This window comes from Brachycentrus maculatus, unplaced genomic scaffold (assembly GCF_059751285.1).
Source record: "Brachycentrus maculatus isolate JH-2025_06_01 unplaced genomic scaffold, ASM5975128v1 h1tg000157l, whole genome shotgun sequence".
In the NCBI taxonomy this organism is placed as follows: Eukaryota; Metazoa; Arthropoda; class Insecta; order Trichoptera; family Brachycentridae; genus Brachycentrus; species Brachycentrus maculatus.
In genome coordinates this window covers 1,353,927-1,375,359 of record NW_028280910.1, presented here as the reverse complement: position 1 = coordinate 1,375,359, position 21,433 = coordinate 1,353,927, and the positions used below count along the sequence as shown (strand labels likewise).

Here is a 21,433-nt window from a genome sequence, read left to right as displayed (position 1 = left end):
TTAGAGATATACAGGATAAGTAAAACGCAAATGCGTAAACAAAGGTTTACCTTTTTGTTTCTTTCTTTTTGATTGATCATAGCAAAGCATTGTTGAGGCAATGACATACAAAAATGGAAGATGAAGGCGGAGTATAGATGAGGAAGGATGAAGAGGGAGTAAAAGCTGTTTCTTATTTTTTATCAATGGGAACATAGACAATATAGGGGAGGCTTTGGTCAGTTATATGTATTTACCAACTAAAAATGGACATAATTACCACACAATGACTGCTGAATCAATTAATAAAAAATTGTTAAAATATATATTCATATTTCCCTATTTTATTCATTTATTAATTTATTATTTATTTATTTAAACTTCATGTACAGAAAATAAATAAGTACATTGGCGGGGTTATTGCTAAAAAGCAATATCTTCCAACCAACCAAAAACAGACTAGTGATATTGATCAAAACGTTTGATACCATATATTTGTATATATGTTTGCAATCAGAGAGTAGATAGAACTTGAACATACAAAAAAACATAAATTACAAATTGACATTTAAAAAAACATAAATTACAATATATGATAAGGAGGGCAAAGGAAAAAGAGAGTTTATGGAAGGAGGTAAAGGGATAAACTAAGGGAGGAGGTTTGATGGATAGTTAGGATTCTAATGATAAATAGTAATGTTTCAGACGTTTCTTAAAAGTTATTAGAGAAGGTGCCTTGTAGTTTTTTTGTTTTTAATTAAAAAAATTGTAATATTTTTTCATTTAATGTTACATAATTCATATTTTTTATATAATTAATATCTTTTATGAACCTCCGAGGCTGCACACTTCACCATAAGCTTTCGAATTAAATAAAGATTAAAGAAATTAAAGTAGATGTGCATATACCAAATTAAATAAATGTCTGTGAGAGAAATTGTTTCACAGAATAATAATACATAAATGATAAATTTACAAAAAATAACAGCTATAAGTCAGAAGTGGCACAATGCTCTGGGGTCAATGTGACTAATAATGTGAGAGTCAACATTATCATAAATTAATATATAAATAAACACACATCGCTCACTCCTTTCAACAACGTCATATATATATGTAAAACCTAAATGTTTTTTCTCCATTTGAAAAATATTTAGTATATTTAAAAAATAATTAAACAATACCTTTTCTTCAAAATGCAAAAACAACACTTTCTGCCCTGTAGCGGGTAAATATTATGTTAAAAATATGCCGCTTTTGCTGGGATATAGTATATTTTCTGGGCATTCCGAAAACATTCGCAACTGAAAAATGCCAATTTTTTTATATATGACGTTGTTGAAAGGAGTGAGCGATATATGTTCTCCTAGTATACCCCCAATATTTTATGGGATACAGATGAAGTACGTGAAGGAACTCAGGGTATAGGATATTAGTGCTATATAAGATCGAAATGGAGATGAAAGGATGGAAAAAACCAGTACCAGCCCAGTTATAGGGTAATATCAAATAAATTATCTTAATCTTTTCAATTATCCCTTGTTCATCTTTATATTCCTTTCTTAAGGTGGACACTGACCAGAGCACTTCGTCGTAACAAAATGTCGTAACATCGCTCGCGGCGAGCATCCCAAACTATGGATGGAGCGCTCGGTACTGACTATACCCATCTTAACGTGTTACGTTACGACGTGGTATGCTCAGGTCAGTCTTCACCCTTATATCTTCGTTTTTATGTTGGCAAAAGAATGATGAAAGTATATTGAATGCAGTCAAAATGCAATCTCTCAGTGCGGTAAAAAGATGTTGGAATGGTAAAATAAGGAAAAAATGCAAGACTGAGATAAAATTAAGAAATGTATGCTGAGATTCTTTGGACATATGTAATGTTTGAGTGAGGAAAGAACGGTAAAACATATCCGAATTTGGAAAAAGGAGCAGAGGAAGGCCGAGAAAAACTCGGCATGATCAGGTATGCCAAAAACTTGAAAGTGGTCAGGTTATGAGTCGAAATAATCGGCGGGTATGAGGAGATGTATGAGGAGATGCATGAACGTGGAAGAGGCGAAGAATACTTGCAAAGAGAATCGGCGTAATGATTGAAATTGAATAAAAACTCCTGTTAAAAGTGAAGTAAATCCAGCATTTGTAATGAAAGGTTTGGACGCACTCAAAATATTTGATTTTTTAAATAATTTTGTGCATTCTTTCACCACACCTACACACAGGAAATGACATCAGATAAGCCACATACATTTTAAATTACATGTAAATTTTATATTATCATTAGACTTCATACGAAACCCATTGTTTATAGTAAACATGGTGTGTTAGTTACAGGATATCACATAAATTCTAGGACTGAATTAGTAAATTATTCATATTTTTTATTTTATTCATTTAACCAACTTACAAAATAAAGTGTCGTGGTAGTATTTTGGCTTCTGTCATTAGTCACGGGTGAGTAACGAAACGAAGAAGCAATTTTAACAATGAAAATCAGTAAATTTAACGTCAATTGAATTGAAACCCACTGCAAAAAAATAATAATTTTGAATCTGACAGCTGAACACCGAAGCCGATAAACCGTACGTATCTTTTGTTCGTACACATGCATACCTACATTACTAGTACCTACCTATATAATCATTGTGATATATTGCATAATCTGGGTGTTTAAAATATTACATTAAAAATCGTTTTTCTTCCCATTAAAATTTTCACTTCTAGGCGCGCAGATAGATCATTTGTTCGTTATCAGACAAAAAAAAAAAATAATAAAACGACGGCGGGTTTCTTCAAAGCCTAACCTTTCTTTAGAAAAATATATTTTATTATTTCGAATTGTAAAATAATTTTGCTTCGGAACAATGACAACAGACCATCAATGTTTACGGTGGGTAAGACCGGCAATTAAGGGAATTTTCGGCCATTAGGAATAATGCATTTCGTCGGCCGCGTCTAGGGTCGTTAAAAACGGGCCGACCCACGGACCCAAGGCTACGATCATAAATATTATGCCGCCTTTGTAACTACCCTCGCGCCGCCTCTCGGGAGTGGAAGGCAGAGAGAGGATAGAACGCCACACTGCCTTGTCTAATTTCCGCCATCTTTCCTTGTACGCGTCCATAAGGCACTCCCGTATGTACTGGCAATACATATGGATGAATAAATAATAAAATATATACATCACGCTCGAAGTTCCATTTAGGAAACTTGAAATAGCAATTAAAATTGAAAATTAAACTTTACATTAAAATCAACCTTGCCAGGAATCGAACCTGAACTTCGAGTGGTTGACAAACGCGTCAACCACTACTCTGAAAGGAGTCTCTATTAATAGATTATTGTATGTAATAATTATAAGTTAATCTAGTTATTATAGTCAGTTTAATTAAGAATCAATTAGTTAATAATAAGTCATAATATAATTAGTTTTGTTATTTGTAATTTAATTATTTGTAAGTCTATAACTCGGTTACTATTAACTAGTAGTTGTGGATACCATATGCTCCACCTAGGGAGCAGATATGGGTTTAAGATTATAGTAAGTAAGCTACGATAAGATTATTCTTAAGTTAACTAGGGTAAGGAGTAAGCGAGAGGGGCAATACGACCCTCTTGCTCTAGCAACACTAGGGGTAGGACGCGAGCTGAAGACGCCTCACCCCCAGTCGACGAAAAATCCCCGACCGCGCAGGTCGAACGCGCACGCCGTCGCGCTCGGCCCGAGCCCAAACTCGGCACTTCATCAGCTAAGTGCTCAGCCGCGAGGAGAAATCGTGTGAAGTGAAAAGTGTTCATTTCTCCAAGACACGATGTAGCCAGCGCTACAAGGCCATCTTCCAGCCGCGAAGATGCCTCATCCCTCATCCTTCACATCGAGGAACGCCAGATTCCTTCCAACAGCGAAGGAACTGCTCATCTAGGACGTCCGCCGTCCATCCAGGAACACTAGATTCCTGCCCCTCGAAGACCGCCCAGCCTACAACCTGTGGCCGTCACGCCCAACGGGATTCCACAACCCCGGAGCCGTTCATGGCTCATAACTGTGGAACAATCTCAATCTTCGTTACGGTGTTTCGTTAAGTGAATCAGTGAACAAGACATGAGCTAGAAAAGTGAACTTTGGACTGTGTTGAGGACCTTTCGTTTAGTATAAGCTATTTTCTAAGTGTTGTAATCTAGGGTAAGTCATTTTAATAATATGTCTACGTAATCGATTAAACCAGGTACATGAAACATTCAAGTTTTAATTATCCTTCCCCCTTTTACCTTTATCTTGATTGTAATTGTATTTAATTCGATGCACACTTCCTCCGGGCTTAAATAAACAAAGATTAAATTCATTCAGATTAGAACTTAACAAGCGCGATATTAATATATTGTACATAGCGAGGTAACACGGTACACGAGGCTTCCTTTTCCGCGGATAATCGAGTTCCCGGAATTTGTATTCGCCGCCCCGCGAGAACGATCAATGGCGATTTCCCCCCCCATTATCTCTCCAGAACGTAGCCGTCAGGATGATTTCCCTCCGAAATTATCGATCAAACCCCTTCTCTATGTCCGAATAGTAATCCCGAATAATCAGAGAGTTGTTAATTGCATCAGTTTTTCAGTTTTTTCAGTATATAAATAGTTAGTCTGTGGTTTTTGGCATACCTCTGTGATTTGTCTATGGTTTATTCTGTATTTGTTTTTTCGAGCGTGTTAAAATTGAAAACTCAAAAATCAAGACGTTTGCTGTAAATAATAAATTGTAATTTATTCTTCCAAATGTGCACAAATTTAGTGACAATCAGAGAAAGTTAAAAAAACTGGTAAAAGGTCTACCAAAAACGTGTCTTCGTCTTGACGTCGTGGCTCGTGACGTTTAATTTTCACTATTGTTGCTTGACGCCTGATACATAATTGACTCAATATGCTTTAGACGGGAAAGAACTAGTGCGCGATGAATTAAAATATATCTTATTGTAAGATATTAGTATGTTTTCTTAATGTAAGACACATTTGAACTGAAGTTTTTTCGAGTTTAGCAAAATGTCGACGAGGAGAGCGAGAATAAAAGCGGTTGCCTCTCTTCCCGTAAGGAGAAAAGCTCCGGGGAAAGACGGAGGCGAGAGCGCCACTCAGTTGCAGACATCTTCAACTGCAGAAGGTGTAGAAAAGGAATCGAAATCTGAGTCAAATGTACCGGAGTTGTCACGGCGACGATCCGGTAAGGCAGCGCCATCCTCGCCCGTTGTGACGAAAGTGTCGACGCCCGTCGTGACGAGAGTTTCGACCCCCGTCGTTACGAGAGTTTCGACCCCCGTTGTGACGAGAGTTTCGACTCCCGTTGTGACGAGGGCAACAACTCCCGTTGCTTCCTCTACAGTGATACCAGTGCCTGTGCCCACACCCGCGGTACGGTCGCCAGTTCCCGAGGAAGCCCTGGATTTGGGGGATGAGTGCAGCTTTGATCCTATTATTCCTCTACCAACTAGCAGCAAAAACAGACCGAAACTAAGGCCTATTCCAAAGTTGGCGCGAAGAAACAGTCTTCAGGTAATTAAATTTTATATTACATTTTGACATCTCAACAAAGAATATGGAAGTCTAGGCATTTACGGGGCTTAGGACCGTCATAGGCTGGTTTACACATGTGCAACATTCACCAATTCTACCCATGATTGACAAACACACTACTCACATTCTTGGAAGTTCTATATGTATATATAAACCAATTTTGAAACATTGTTCTTGAATTTCACTAGAGACATCTATTGGTGAGATGAAAAGAAGCTTTTCATTGAGCAGAAACTCTTTCTTTGTATGTGAGGTCCGAATCCTGGATTATAATCACATACACGAGAAACGCCAGAAAATATAATTTTCATTTTTATTATTTTAGCTTATAATTTGACCAGTTAATTTAATTACAACTTTCTTAGTGTGTCAATACTTGTTTACAAATGTGGATTATTATTAATCCATATTTTTGAACAAGTATTTGGACACACGCAAAATGCTGTAGATTTGATAGGACAAGTTTATAAGCAGATATTATGGATGTTGTCCTGATATCTGTAGTAAAATAAAAGTGCCATGGCATTCAATTCTATCCAATTTATTGAGTACTAATTAACATATAACCGGGTTCGCCTCCGTAGTGTAATGGTCAGCACGCTCGGCTACCGTTCTGGAGGTCCCGGGCTCGATTCCCAGGGGGGTCAAATAAATATAAGTGTTTTTTTCCACTGTGATATTTATTCAATATTACCCTGGACTGGTCCTGAAGCGGGGGGCTGATCACCTTTCCTTCATGTGTAAACGATCAAGATAACACTGCGTTTATATAAAGCAGTGCCCTATGCACCATTGGGGTGCGGATAAGGGTTTTATATATAATTAACATATACATTACAAACTAAAATTTAAAGCATATACATTTCAACTAAAATTATAAAGTAAGCAAGAACACTCTTGTCAAAGATGTAGAAGAATCCCGCTTCGGAATACACCCTCAGACACATGGTGTGATATTATTCGGTATAGCGGTAACTCTTCCCACAGGCATAACCATCGGCAGGTTGGTCCTGTATATAGGAATGTGAAACAATCTATGCCGACGCTGTCTTAGTAACTACCGGGAACATACAGACCAATGCTCCGGATGAGCATCCAGGATTATCCATCATACCGCGCAACAATTTACTTTGTTGGGTAATATATCCAAAATAAAACACGGTTTTTGTTGGTTGAACTCTACATTTATTTATGTATAATGATTTAAAAAAAACACTTGTTTTTTACCACTTGAGTTTTATTATAGACTACATGTTTCAGAAGTTAAACTTCCATCATTCAGGTCTGTATAATAACATTATTATACAGACCTGAATGATGGAAGTTTAACTTCTGAAACATGTAGTCTATAATAAAACTCAAGTGGTAAAAAACGAAGTGTTTTCTTTAATCATTAGAAAAATATTTAGTATATTTCAAAAAAAATTAAACAATACCTTTTCTTAAAAATGCAAAAACACTTTCTGCCCTGTAGCGGGTAAATATTAAGTTAAAAATATGCCTCTTTTGCTGGAATATAGTACATTTTCTGGGCATTCCGAAAACATGCACAACTGAAAATTGACGATTTTTTATTTATGACTTCTACCTGACCACTTTCAAGTGTTTGACATACTTAATCGAGCCAAGCTTTTCTCGGTCCACATAAATTTGTTTTACCGTTCCTTAGAGATATGAGAAAAAATCTCAGAACTAAAACAGCCAATGACGAAGAAGTTGAACAAGTTGTTTTCTTTAATCATTGTAACATGTCTTACCACAAAGTTAATGCCGAAACAATAAATAAAATATTTATGTATATTTTAATACGTGAGGCGTTTCATCTTCTTAGGACATTATCAAACACTGAGAGTGTTTGATAATGTCCTAAGAAGACGAAACGCCTCACGTATTAAAATATACATAAATAAATGTAGAATTGAATCCAACAAAAACCGTGTTTCATTTAGGATGTATTACCCAACAATTCAATATGGAATTCTACCAACTGTCTGCAGTTACAATAAACAATTGACATGTTGGAAATGCCTGGGCACTAAAAATGGTTAGGCATTCTGCACATTGTCCACGATAAACTAGCTTTGTTCAAAATCTCCGGGCATTGTTTATGATATCCTGTGAATACTCATAATGCCAGATTATTTCAACATTTTATTCAAAAAAATTTCAAACAATTTCCGTTATCAGTTACATTTCATTGTTTCATTAATTGATTCGGCAGTCATTTTGTGGTAAAATCTATACATTTTTAATATATGTTTTACTTAGTAAATACCACTATTTACTAAGTAAAACTTAAATAAAAAAATTCATTGTATTTAAAATAATATTGCTTAAACGTTTGTAACAATAGCAACTTTATTATTCATTTAATATAGATTACAAAATAAGAAATACAGTTGTGGCCAAATGTATTAGGCACCCCCTACAGAATTGGTTTATGTCTTTTAATATGAATTCTTGCAATATTTTCAGATTGTATTGTATTTTGATAGATTTTACCTACTACTTATTACCTGCTATCCCGACCTACGATAGTTAGGGGCGTGGTTTATTCAAAAACTCACTTTTTACTAATTTCAAGGGTCAGTTTTATAACTAAGAAAGGTGTGTTGAGATGGTTTGGACATGTAGAACGAATGAGTGAGGAAAGAACGGTAAAACAAATTTATGAGGCGAATGTTAGCGGGAAAAGAAGCAGAGGAAGACCGAGAAAAACATGGCACGATCAGGTATGCCAAATACTTGAAAGTGGTCAGTGGTATGTATGAGGAGATGCATGAACGTGGAAGAGGCGAGGAATGTTTGCAAAGACGGAGTGTTTCTCATATAAAACTAAAAAAAAAACTAACTAACTAACCATCACGCCGCTTCCCCGCAGGGGCAGGCAGAGAGAATAGAGCGCCACACCACTTTGTCCTTGCAAACATTCTTCGCCTCTTCCACGTTCATGCATCTCCTCATACATACCCGCCGATTGTTACGACTCCTAATCTGACCACTTTCACGTATTTGGCATACCTGATCGTGCCATGTTTTTCTCGGTCTTCCTCTGCTTCTTTTCCCACTAACATTCGCTTCATAAATTTGTTTTACCGTTCTTTCCTCAATCATTTGTTCTACGTGTCCAAACCATCTCAACACACCTTTCTTAATTTTATCAATAATGCTTATCTCAGCTTTGCATTCCTTCCTTATTTCACTATTCGCACATCTATCATACATCGTTTTGTCGCACATTCTTCTGAGAGATCGCAAGTAGTAGGTAAAATCCATCAAAACACGATACAATCCGAAAAGATTGCAAGAATTCATATTTATAGACATTAACCAATTTTGTAGGGGGTGCCTAATACATCTGGCCACCACTGTAGTTGCAATATTAACACATTACCGACTGCACTATTTTGAGTTGCTTGGAACTGCGTTTTTGCGAAAATTAGCACTTAGACCACCGCATACTCTATTTTGGCATCATTGCCACGTGTTATTTACTGCGTACGCCATGTTAGCTTCCTCCACTATGCATGAAACTTTGCTTACAAAAAAAATCTAATATACTTATATGCTTCAAAATTTCACTACCAAAAAAAAACAAGAAATGAAAAAAAAACAAAATTTCACTACCAAAGGAAAACAGAACGAGGACAGCTGAAAAAGACTTGGCACAATCAGAACCTAAAATCTGGTGGCGTCCAAATGTCTGCGTAATCGGAGGGCGTGTATGAATAGATGTATGGATGTGAAGAAAGCGTGTATGTCAGGACAGAAGGGTGTGGCGTTCCATCCTCTCTGCTCACCTCTGCGGAAAATAGCGTGATGGTAATAACAGTAGTCTTCTTCTTCTTCTAACCCTTATCCGCACCCAATGGTGCATAGGGCACTGCATCATATAGAAGCAGTGTTATTTTGATCGTTTAATACACGAAGGAAAGGGGATCAGCCCTCCGCTTCAGGTACCAGTCCAGGGTCATATTAAATGAATATTAGACTAAAAACAGGACTGACTGGACAGCTAGACGCACCAATGAGTCCGTTCGCCAGGAACTACGCTTGGATGGCTTGACTCTGGCCAATATCTGTACCCGACGGATTCTCCAGTTCTTTGGACACGTTGCGCGTGGCAACGAGGATAGCCTGGAACGACTAGTTGTGATCGGTAGCCTGGAGGGAAAGAGAGGGAGAGGAAGATCCCCACACGATGGACCGATCAAATTAAGGCAACAGCAGGCACCTCAGTGGTTGGAGCGCTACGTGCAGCGCAGTCAAGGGATAACTGGAGAAGAGTCATTGCTTCTGCAAGGGTCACAGCCCTCAGCAATGAGGATTAAGACGGAGAAGAAGAAGAGACTGAAAAATTAATAGTAGTAGTAGTAGTATAAAATTATAATAAAGCGGTACTAGAACCGCAAACAGATTTGACTCTCAAAAAAAATATGACTGATATTTGACTCTTCAGCAAATAAGTTTTGACGACCACCGTCGTAATCGGTCAAAACAGTATGGTGTGTTCACCACTCGCGTAATAAAAAAATCAAGAAAATATATTTTATACTCGTAAGATAACCTTCTGCCGTTCTTGGATGAAAATAACTCGGTGACATTTGACACGTCCGTCCGATAAGGAGCATACAGCGCTCAATCATTTACGTTTATCTCTGTCAACTCGCCATATAGCGGTACACTGCCGGATCTACCTATAAAAATAAAATAAAAGATAATGTTCATTTGTTGAGAATATTTAATCTCTTACAGTTATTCACCGATAGCTCTGAAATTTAACACAATGTTGCATTTAAATACGGGCATACTTTTTATATACACTTTTTATACAGATTTTTTTTTAAATAGCAACGCCACCTGTTGAACATTTCAACAATACTAAACATAGCTTATAGCCGACAGCATTATTTTATATATACTTTTTATGCAACAGCATTTTTAGCAACAGCAGCGCCATCTGTTGAACGTTACAGCCATACATGCAATACTAAACATAGCTCATAGCAGACAGCGTGCTTCTTGCCAACTGACAAGTGATATACCATTTTGATTGCATTGTTGTTTTGTCGATTTTACTAAACTTTCATTGCTTTACAAGCATTGTGAAATTAAACGTATTTAAAATGTGGGCTTTCTTTATTCTTTCTTTTCTATTTAACCACACTGCGACGCAGTAATGCGCGGCCGAGTACATCTGTTAGTGAGCTCTGCCACATTATTTTGTCAATATTGTAAAATGAAGTTGAAAGACCTACTAAGAGTGTTGTTTTTAACCCTTTAACCCTTCCCTTCCCGGTGTTGTGCACCTTATACACATTGCTTCTAATAACCATCAATATCCCTATAAATATAATAAATACAACGGTAAGATTTTAGGTATTCTTCCATAACATATGTACGCATTGATTTAAGAAATAATATTAATAATAATCAGAATTTATCTGGTACATCGGAGGTATTTTGTGAATATCGGAAACAAATTCGCGTATAAACAGCGCGTGAAGAGTCTGCGGGAACCGCGACACTATATTTGTATCTCACTCTTGCATACTTGCACTGTGCAAGTGCGAGGAGCTCAAAGCTCAGTCTTCCTCTGGCTAGCGGCTATCGCCACTAGCGGCAGTCGGCGTAGCTCTTGGGCTTGCAACTAGAGTGGACCTATGATTTTCCGTGAGCATTGCCAGATGGTTTTTTTTAAATATTTTCAGGAAATAAATCTAAATTATTATAATTTTTTACTTCATTTATAATTAATTAAGGAGATTCCTATTTAAAATCGCTATTTTTTTATTGTCTACTGACTACCCAATAGTGGAATGCGCGTTTTTATTTTAGCACCAGAAGGGAAAGGTTGAAGTTAATGAAAAATGAAAACATTCGGATAATATTAATTTCTAATATAAACAAATTATGACAGATATATACGGGAACACATTCCTGACCCTGTACATTTTAGAATGTTCTCAAATTGAAGCTACCACATAGAATCACTAGTTGTGACATGGTATTTTGCTCCCATATAAGAAACATCCAACATGAAGAGCAATGCATTATTTTTTATTAGATATTTTCAGTAGAATCATATATCAAACTGTTATTATATCAACCACCTTACCTATAGGTATGTGATACATCTGCTATATTGTCACCCAAACGCAACAAACCGTGTTTTAGACTTTTTTTTCATCTATAATAAAATAAAATTTTATTTATTGTTTCGGCATTTACTTTGTGGTAAGACATGTTAAAATGATTAAAAAAACACTCGTTTTTATACCACTTGAGTTTGTTAATGACTACTAGTTTCGGAAGCTAAACATCCATCGTCAGGTCTGTAATAGTTATTATTCAGACCTGACGATGGAAGTTTAGCTTCCGAAACTAGTAGGCATTAATAAATTCAAGTGGTATAAAAACAAGTGTTTTTTTAATTATTTTAAATTAAATTTTTACCGGGACGTGAAGTAAACCGCCCTTAACACCGGGATTTCGTCTGAAAACTTGGACTCTCCCAGTCAAATCGGGACATTTGGCAAGCCTACGCAATAAAGCTTATCAGAAAATAATATTAATAAAAAAAAAAAATTATATCGTAAAAATACTATGATAAATATATATTTTTAAGTGATAAGTATTGCCAATTTAAAACACCAGTCGAGCATTGTACAAGCGAGTGGCCACAGTTTTGTAGATTAAATTTTATTTGCACGACGACGTGTGAGTATGTGTAGGCTCCTGTGTTTAAAAGGAAGGTCACTGGTCATCTGTAGGCAGTCAGCATCTGGGGTTCCTGCCTGGCAGTTGTGTGAGTTGCTTCATTCTCTTTGTTCACATTCAATTGGCTTGTTATAGAGTGAATTTTATTTAGCTCACTCTATTCAATTATTGAACATTAATATATTTTTTTAATATTAAATATTTGTTAATGATAATTATTATTTTTAATTTAAGCTTTACTCCGTAAATACCACTATTTATTCATATCTATTGTGCCACGTGTTTCGATACATTCCTGATGCGGAATCCATCAAAACTTGTGTCACAATGGATTTTAAGAAATAGTGGTATTCACCAAGTAAAACTTAAATTAAAATGGATAGATATTTTCCACAAGTTACTGCCAAATCAATTAATGGAATAATAATTATATTAGATATATTACTAAACACCGATTTTTCTCAAATACTATACAATTTGAAAACTTGAAGATTTAAATTAAAGTAATACTTCATTTAAATTTTACCTGGTAAATACCACTATTTCTTAAAAACTTCTGTGGCACGTGTTTATATGCATTTAGCATCGTTTAATAACTTAATCTTTCTTTCTTCTTTTCTTCTTCTTAAGAAGAAAGAAGAAAGAAAATAACTTAATGGTCGTAAACGCATTGAAAAACGTGTCCCAATACATTTTTAGAAATAGTGGTTTAACTTAAATGAAAAATGAACAGATATTATCACAAAATTTCAAAATTTAAATTCAAATTACGATGTGTAAATGAATGATTGTTCTTCTTCTTCTTCTTCTTCTTTCTCTTTTTCTTGTAGATCCTAGGGATCTGTTTGTGCCTCCGCATGTCGCTCTTGGGATGTCGACTCCCAGCTGTCTTTCCATCTTTTCGGAGGTCTGCGTCCTTCAGGGTTGCCTTGGAGGGCGATACGTGGAAGTCTGTCTTCTGACATTCTGTTTATATGTTCCTTCCAGTATCGCCTTCGTTGTCGTCCCCACCTCACGATATCCTCCGTCTTACACATGCTTCGAATGTCGGTATTTCTTACTCGGTCTCGCAATGTGTTTCCGTTTATGGAAATGAATGATTGATTTTTAAAATTAAATATGACTGACCACGTGTTTCTACGCCTTCTCATCTTAATGTCTAGAAAACCAGTATATATGTATTCTTTCTCTTTTCTAACCCTTATCCGCACCCAATGGTGCATAGGGCACAGCGTTCTATTGACGCAGTGTTATCTTGATCGTTCCTTACATAAAGGCAAGGTGATCACTCCTGTGCTTCAGGTACCAATCCAGGGGGATATTGAATAAATATTTCAGTGAAAAAATTACTTATATTTATTTCACCCTGCCCTGGGAACCGAACCCGGAACCTCCAGTACGGTAGCCGAGCGTGCTGACCATTACACTATAGAGGCGAACATATATGTTTACAGTAAACCCCCCTATAACGTTGAGATAGGTTCCACGTTACAGGAAGGAACGTTATAGGGGTTAATGCTTTAAATTGAAGTATTACATTTTAACCAGCGGAAGTGACTGAAATGAGTCATTATTAATCTAAAGTGATTACCCCTTATAACGTTCCCTCCGATAACGTGGTACCTATCTCAATATTATAAGAGGGTTTACTGTACTGCCATTATAATACAGACAAGATGCTACACAGTAATTTGCCAATTGTAAGACAGCATCGACTGGGAGATTTTGGTGAATGCTTTTAATTCACCCTGATGATTTGAGAGACGTGTCGGAATCTAAAAACGTGCCCACAAGCTTAACCCTTTGAGACAGAATAAAAAATATTTTACTTAACACATTTTTATTTCTAGAAATTATTTACAAATAAGTGTATACAGCAACCGAAAATTTACTGAAAATTGCGCACGCAGATTGAATTGTTATTTATCCCTCAACAAAATTAAAAATACACATTGTGTGCCTGGTGGTTAGCAACAAAGACCATGTTTTATAAAGTATAAATAAAAGCATTTATTCTTGAAAATATGAGGTAATATATAACACTACTTTAAAAAATATATTATTATGACTATAACTCACTTGTCATTTTGTTTATTTCGTTCAATAACCTTACAAAATTGATTAACTAAGATGCAGGTAACCTATAAATATCCCGACATGTGCACATCGCCACAATAAATAGTCTGAAATAAGCTCCGAGACAATGATACCAACATGAAATCTATACAAGCACTATTTCTGTTACATAGGCAACACATATTGCACTATGGTTTTTACTAGAAACCTATAGGCACTTAGACAATTTATTTTAAATTTGTGGTTAGCAGCAGTAACCAGTTGTCCCGAAAGGGTTAACAGCGAATTAAATTATATTCCTCATTGAGTAGTCGTATCGCAAGTCGAATACTGTCCTTTAGGTGCGGCCCCCCCAAAGTTATTCGCTTATATAAGTTCAATGTCAACGTGTTTTCGGCCATCCATTCTCTTAGCTGGGATAGAATAACATATTTGTTCCTTACTATCAATTTCAGCTGTCAAGGTCAAGACACTCGCACACATTCATACACATTCCATTCGACCTGTGCGTATGAATGTTTGCGAGTGTGCATGAAGTGTGTGTGTGTAAGTTAATGCGATCTGTGGTTTACAATAATTTTTTCTCGTTTTTATTAGACCTTTTTTTGCTAATATTAATTATTTTTTTTATTATTTTTTTTTATTGAGAAATAGTTCTAATGATCTTGATTTATTTATTATTCATATTTATGTTTGTGTATTTTATTTTTTTTTTACAACATTTTGAGTGTATCCAAATACATGTTCACAAAATCTGGATTATCTCTAATTACAGAAGTTAATTTCATATTATGTTTTCCCACATACTATTAAAAGAGTTTCTGCTCAATAAAAAGATTCTTTTCATCTCACCAATAGATGTTTCTAGTGAAGTTCTAGTGATTCAAGAATAATGTTCCAAAAATTGGTTTATATATATATATATATATATATATAGAACTTCCAAGAATTTGAGTAGTGTGGTTGTCAATAATGGGTAGAGTGGGTGAATTTTTTTAACTTCACATACAAAACTTTACACATCACACCACAATGAAGAAAACAAAAAATACATACTGAACGTAGGATCAGAAGATTTGCCAGAAGTTGAAATAAACAAAATAGAAAACACCGTAAAACAAATGAAAAATAACAAACCTGGGGGGGAAGCAAGTTAATAGAAGCCATAAAAGTATTATAAGTGAATGATAAGAGACAAATATATCATTCAAATTTCACGCCACTTTTAGCGACTGCAAGTTCAACGATAGTTGTTATTCCAGGGCAGCGCGAGTGAGACGGAAGATGGCTCGGAGCCGCCGCCCCCTCGGCCTCCGGCGCCACCGCCCCCGGCCCCGCCGCCGCCGCCCGCTGCCGGCGCGCCCCCCGCGGCCCTCCCTGCCTCAGGAGGCCCCGGGGGCGCGCGCGTGCGACCGCGAGGCGCCCGCGCGCGCGCCGCGCCCCGCAGCAAGCCCGGCGCCGCGCACAACGCGCTCACCATGTACGATCTGATATTCTACAACCCGCCCAACAACGCCATACAGTGAGTAAAGCACTTTATCTACCTTTCTGTCTATGTCATGGAGACTGACCATGTGATCTTGACCCGTATCTATCCTCTGTTCGTCTCTTCAACTCTTCAACCGCTATAGCGCATGTCTTCTACTTCTAACCTTTATCCGCACCCAATGGTACATAGGGCACTGCATCGTAGCGACGCAGTGTTATCTTGATCGTTAATTGCATGAAGGCAAGGTGATCAGCCCTGCGCTTCTTGTACCAGTCCAGGGTGAAATTAAATAAATATGAGAGTGAAAATCGGCCATATTTATTCTGACCCCCCTGGGAATCGAACCCGGGACCTCCAGCACGGTAGCCAAACGCGCTGACTACTGCGCTACGGGAGTGGACTTATACGCATGTATGTGGTGATAATCTACTCCATGTAGTTTAAGCGGGGTCGTTCTCTGTAGTTTGTGCCTTTGGATGTGCTCTCCGCAATCGTACCTCTTAGAGGCTTGTCTATAACTAGGATAGTCAGGATAGGGAAGGTAAATGTGAAAAATGCATCACAAGCGCCCAGACCAATTGAAGATAAATATTTTTTGAATTTATTTTTCAATTGGCAGAAATCAAACCCGCTACGCCAATTTTGCAGTCGAGCGTCTACCCAACTACACCACGGCGCTTGCCACGAATGAATTAATAATAATGAATAAAACATTTTGATTTTGAATCGCAGGCGTGAAGAAGCACCGCCGATCCCCGTAGCCCCCGAGCCGATAGAAGAGCCCCCTGCGGAAGTGGTCCCGGAGGTCCCCGAAGCGGCCCCCGTGCCCCAAGTCAAGCTCGGTCCCAACGGGGAGATAGTGATCGATGAACAGAGTTTGGTAAGTGAGATATTTGTAATCTTTGTTTGTAGGTCACTGTAGGTCTTTGTTGTTTGCAGCACTTCACTGCAGACAGAGAAAAACAAAAGAAATACAAAATTTGCATTAAAAATATTTTGTTCATTCAATATTTACACCGTCATTGATTGGTGCTACTGCCACTAATAGTTTATGATAACTAAAATATAGTATATTTGTCCGTGATTCTATATTTTCGACCTATTATAGTTCCGGATTTTGTAGTTGATTCATTGGATTTGTTAAAACACATAGATAAATGTTACTTACACACGCGGTATACTTCAGCTGTTCATACATAGCGTTTGACTTGTACATCTACAATGCGCATCTATCGCTTTGTATCATTGTGTATATGTCACTCTCTTTTGCTCCACTCCTGTAACGTCGGAATGTATAGCTCTCTTTCTCTCTACGTTATTTTTTTTTTCTTATGTAATAAAATGTGCTTAGTAAACCATGAAGTGTCCTTAAAATTTCACTCTTAATCCTCATCCAATTGTCGATTATCAAATCACCACTTAAGAAACTTCAGTTCAAAAACCTTTTAAAATTCTAAAAACTATTTGAATAAGAATAATTTGAAAAATTAAAATTTTGCTGAGCGAATTGATAAATATTTGAACAACAAACAACCATGATAATTAATTTTGTGCGATAATATGTGATAACAGGCGGGTTTATCACGCAGGAACGCGAGATAGATAATATTGGTTTTACAGAGTGGAACGTGGGTTATAGATAGTATAGACTCGTGGGGTCAACTTGAGGATCCAATAATAGCCATCGTAAAACACACCAGATAGCAATCGCCAATTCCAGAACACGCAAAAACTTTTTTTTAATTCCAAAAACATTTAACTTGCTGCCCTTAACCATTAAGAGTTCCAAAAGTGATCATGCTTTTAAGAACAGTGTCCGTAGATGGCTGATCCTCATTGGTAGAGACAAGGTGGAAATAGACTTATAGTCCAGGTTTAATACTTGTGATTAATTTATTGTACTACCTTTTTATTGTATTGTATCTTGTAATGTATAAAATCTGGTATGTAATATTAAATAAAACAAAAAAAAACACCCTATATGTATTGTATTAACATGTAAGTATTTCGATTCAACACAGGCTATGTCTTAAGAGCCATCATACATTTAATTATTAAAATATAAAAAAATGTATTTATGTACCGTAGAACGGGACTTTTTGAACTTTGATGTGTTACTTGAGCCCAGTACAAAACAATGATTTAAATCTGTATTTGGTCTACAATAATGAACATATTGTGACAATAAGTGTCACCTGTCAGGGAAACAATGATACATGTCGATACATTCATTATTGTAGACCAAATACAGATCTAATTTTTTTTGTACTGGACTCAAGTAACACATCAAAGTTTAAGTAGCCCCGTTCTACGGTACCTAAAATAAAAAAATAAAATAAAACTGTGCAAAATGCATTATACACATGAAACCTCCAGTACGGTAGCCAAGCATGCTGACCATTACTCTACGGAGGCGGACAATAAAATACTTGAGTGGTCAAAAAGTAGTGTTTTATTTCTGCATTGATATTTGACCTATTTGTACATTGTGAGTTGGTGATATTGTAAGTTTGGGCCTCCCTCTCTCCAGGTGATTGAGACATCGGAAGCGGTGCGCAGCCGGCAGCGCCTGTCGCAGCTGGCAGTGGTGTGGGATGCGGGGGGCGCGGGGCGCGGCGCGTACGGGCGCGGGCGGCGCTGCCGTGAGTGGGGGCGCGCCGAGACGCTGCTCTTCTACCGGGCGCTGCACTCGCTCGGCACCGACTTTTCCCTCATGCTGCCGCTCTTCCCGGGCCGCTCGCGCCGGGACCTCAAGGTCAAGGTGGGTCTTCTTCTTCTTCCTACACTGGCGTCTTCCGTATCCAGGTCGCAAGCCCTGCGATGCCCAGACTGCCATAACTAACTTGATAACTGATTCAATGAATTTAACTTTTATTGGTAATACTGATATTTACATAACTATCAAAAGGTAAAACTAGCCATCACGCCGCTTCTCCGCAGGGGTAGGCAGAGAGAATAGAACGCCACACCACTCTGTCTTTGCAAACATTCTTCGCCTCTTCCACGTTCATGCATCTCCTCATACATACCCGCCGATTGTTACGACTCCTAACCTGACCACTTTCAAGTATTTATTGTAACTGCAGACAGTTGGTAGAATTCCATATTGAATTGTTCGGTAATATATCCAAAATAAAACAAGGTTTGTTGGATTGAATTCTACATTTATTTATGTATTATGTTAATACGTGACGCGTTTCGTCTTCTTAGGACATTATCAAACACTCATCACTATCACTGTGTTTGATAATGTCCTGAGAAGAGGAAACGCATCACGTATTAACATATACATAAATAAATGTAGAATTCAATCCAACAAACCTTGTTTTATTTTGGTTATATTACCCAGCAATTCACTATTTGGCATACCTGATCGTGCCATGTTTTTCTGCTATCTTCTTTCATATAAAGAGAAGAACGATAGATGTTTTATATCAAGTTGAGACACCTTCAAATTGACATTTCATCTTCTTCATGAGCCCTCTGTCCTGCACTGCCTCTTCTGTATCCTTTTCTTCAGTCAGTTGCTGTTTGCAGCCAGTTTCCACCCCCCGCAGCGACTGTGTCGTCGGACCATCTCTTTTGGTGTCTTCCAACGCCTTTTTTGTTCTCCCAAGGTCTCCAATATAAAATTTTCGGGATCTATATTGTGGGGTGGTCTTGCAATATGTCCTGCCCATCAAATATTTGCATATGTCCTATATATGTCCTGTATATGTTCTATATATGTCCTTCCAAATCAAGGTGGGTTTTTTCAACCAATATATGATAAATCATAACTTAATTATATTCAAACCCAGTTAACATTTGACGTAAAAAACAAAAAATTTTAAAAAAAGTTTTTTTTAAACACTTTTTTTGTTTACAACATTTTGAGTGTGTCCAAATACTCGTTCACAAATCTGGATTATCTCCAATTGTAGGAGTTATTTTACATATTACGTGATCACTTAAACCAGCCTACGACGGTCGTCAGCCTGGTAAATGCCCAGACTTCCATATTCTTCTTCATCTTTGATGAGATTTAAAAAAAAAAAAATTGTGTTGAAAAAGTTTTTCTTCTAAATAAATATATGCAAGTCTGGGTGTATGACCTGTCATAGGCTGATTGAGTAATCATTTTACACACGTGAAACATTCACCATTGTACCCATGATGTCAATGGGCAATCAATTCGAAAATTTGAGTAGTGTTGTTGTCAAACCACACTACTCAAATTTTCAGAACTCCTAGATATATTGATAAATCTCACGACACAGTACACATAAGTTTATAATAATAATAATAATAATAAAATTGGATAACTTATATAGCGCCATTTTCGTAAAAAAAATACCTCTAGGGCGCTTCACGGTGAATGAATTGGGGAAAATATTATGGTGGAAATGATTTAGCAAACAAATGTGTTTTTAGTCTTTTTCTAAAGATCAATCTCACTCTCACTATTTCTAACCATTGGTGGAAGAGCATTCCACGCCGTCGGTCCTGCAACAGCAAAGGCACGCTCGCCAAATTTAGTGCGTTGGTTGCGAGCTGGTAAGATAACTTTGCCCATTGCAGATGTTGTAGCCGATCGAAGCGTGAGACGTCTATCAACCAATTACAGTTTACAACATTATATATATTTTTTTGTGTTTAGTTTAAAAAGGAGGAGAAACAGAACGGCGTGCTGGTGGACCGGGCCCTGATGAACCCGCTCCAGTTCGACATGGAGCACCTGCAGCAGGAGGCGGCGCTGCTGGCCGAGGCGGCCAGGGCTCCGGCCCCCGCCGCGTCCGCCCCCGACTGCTCAAAGCCCAAGAAGAGGAGGCACGCCAAGACCAGTGAGTCAACTCTCCTTCACTCACCGAACCCTGGTTCGGGCTGTCTCGTTTCCATTTCATAATCTTAACATGGATGAATAAGAATATGGAAGACTGGGTATTTTACAGAGCTTATGGCACTTTACACACATTGCTCACTCCTTTCAAGAACGTCATAAATAAAAAAAAAACAATTTTCAGTTGTGCGGAATGCCCAGAAAATGTACTATATCCCATCAAAAGCGGCATATTTTTAACTTAACATTTACCCGCTACAGGGCAGAAAGTGTTTTTTTTTTTTGTATTTTGAAGAAAAGGTATTGTTTAATTATTTTAAAAAATATACTAGTTATTTTTCAAATGGAGAAAAACCCTTCAGGTTTTACCTAAAAAGATCTGTTGCACAGTAAAAAGTTCAATAAGTGGCTTGATATGTATTTTTAATACATTGTATTATATTTTGAAACTTTAAAAACGTTCTCCTGAAAAATCAAGTTTTTTGATTTATGACGATCTTGAAAGGGGTGAGCGACATGCAACATTCACCAATTCTACCCGTGATTGACAAACACACTACTCAAATTTTAGGAACTCTTCTTCCTTTTCAAGAAAAGACACTCCAAAAGCCTATACATACCAAGGTATAGGCTTTGTGGCCTGTTTTTAAGAGGGATTAGTCTGCAGTGCGATGTGGAGGAGTCTGGATGATTCCATTTTCCTCACATGCGCGTACCATTGTCTTTTTCTTTGTCTTCCCTACCTAACAACGTCTTGGATCTCGCATATTTCTATTATC

General features: G+C 37.3%; 2 protein-coding genes across 4 annotated transcripts in view; one reads left to right on the top strand and one right to left on the bottom strand.

Moving 5' to 3' along the window:
* Positions 1-2,596, bottom strand: part of LOC148308579 (phospholipid-transporting ATPase ABCA3-like) — a 35,704-nt gene extending 33,108 nt beyond the window's left edge. For both annotated transcript variants that reach the window (XM_088261500.1, XM_088261501.1), the window contains exon 1: positions 2,393-2,596. The gene's annotated coding sequence lies outside the window, so the exon portion shown is untranslated. The remainder of the gene's footprint in view (positions 1-2,392) is intronic.
* A 2,073-nt stretch (positions 2,597-4,669) lies between these two features.
* Bdp1 (transcription factor TFIIIB component B'' homolog Bdp1) overlaps positions 4,670-21,433 on the top strand; it is a 25,131-nt gene continuing 8,367 nt past the window's right edge. Inside the window, exons 1-5 of one of the 2 annotated variants that reach the window (XM_088261482.1) lie at positions 4,670-5,529; positions 15,609-15,868; positions 16,568-16,715; positions 18,366-18,596; positions 20,475-20,658. In XM_088261482.1, the coding sequence (XP_088117608.1) occupies positions 5,023-5,529; positions 15,609-15,868; positions 16,568-16,715; positions 18,366-18,596; positions 20,475-20,658 (1,330 nt within the window). In that variant the 5' untranslated portion in view covers positions 4,670-5,022. Of the gene's footprint in view, positions 5,530-14,302; positions 14,893-15,608; positions 15,869-16,567; positions 16,716-18,365; positions 18,597-20,474; positions 20,659-21,433 lie in introns of those variants that run through there. The other variant, XM_088261484.1, reaches the window with a different exon arrangement.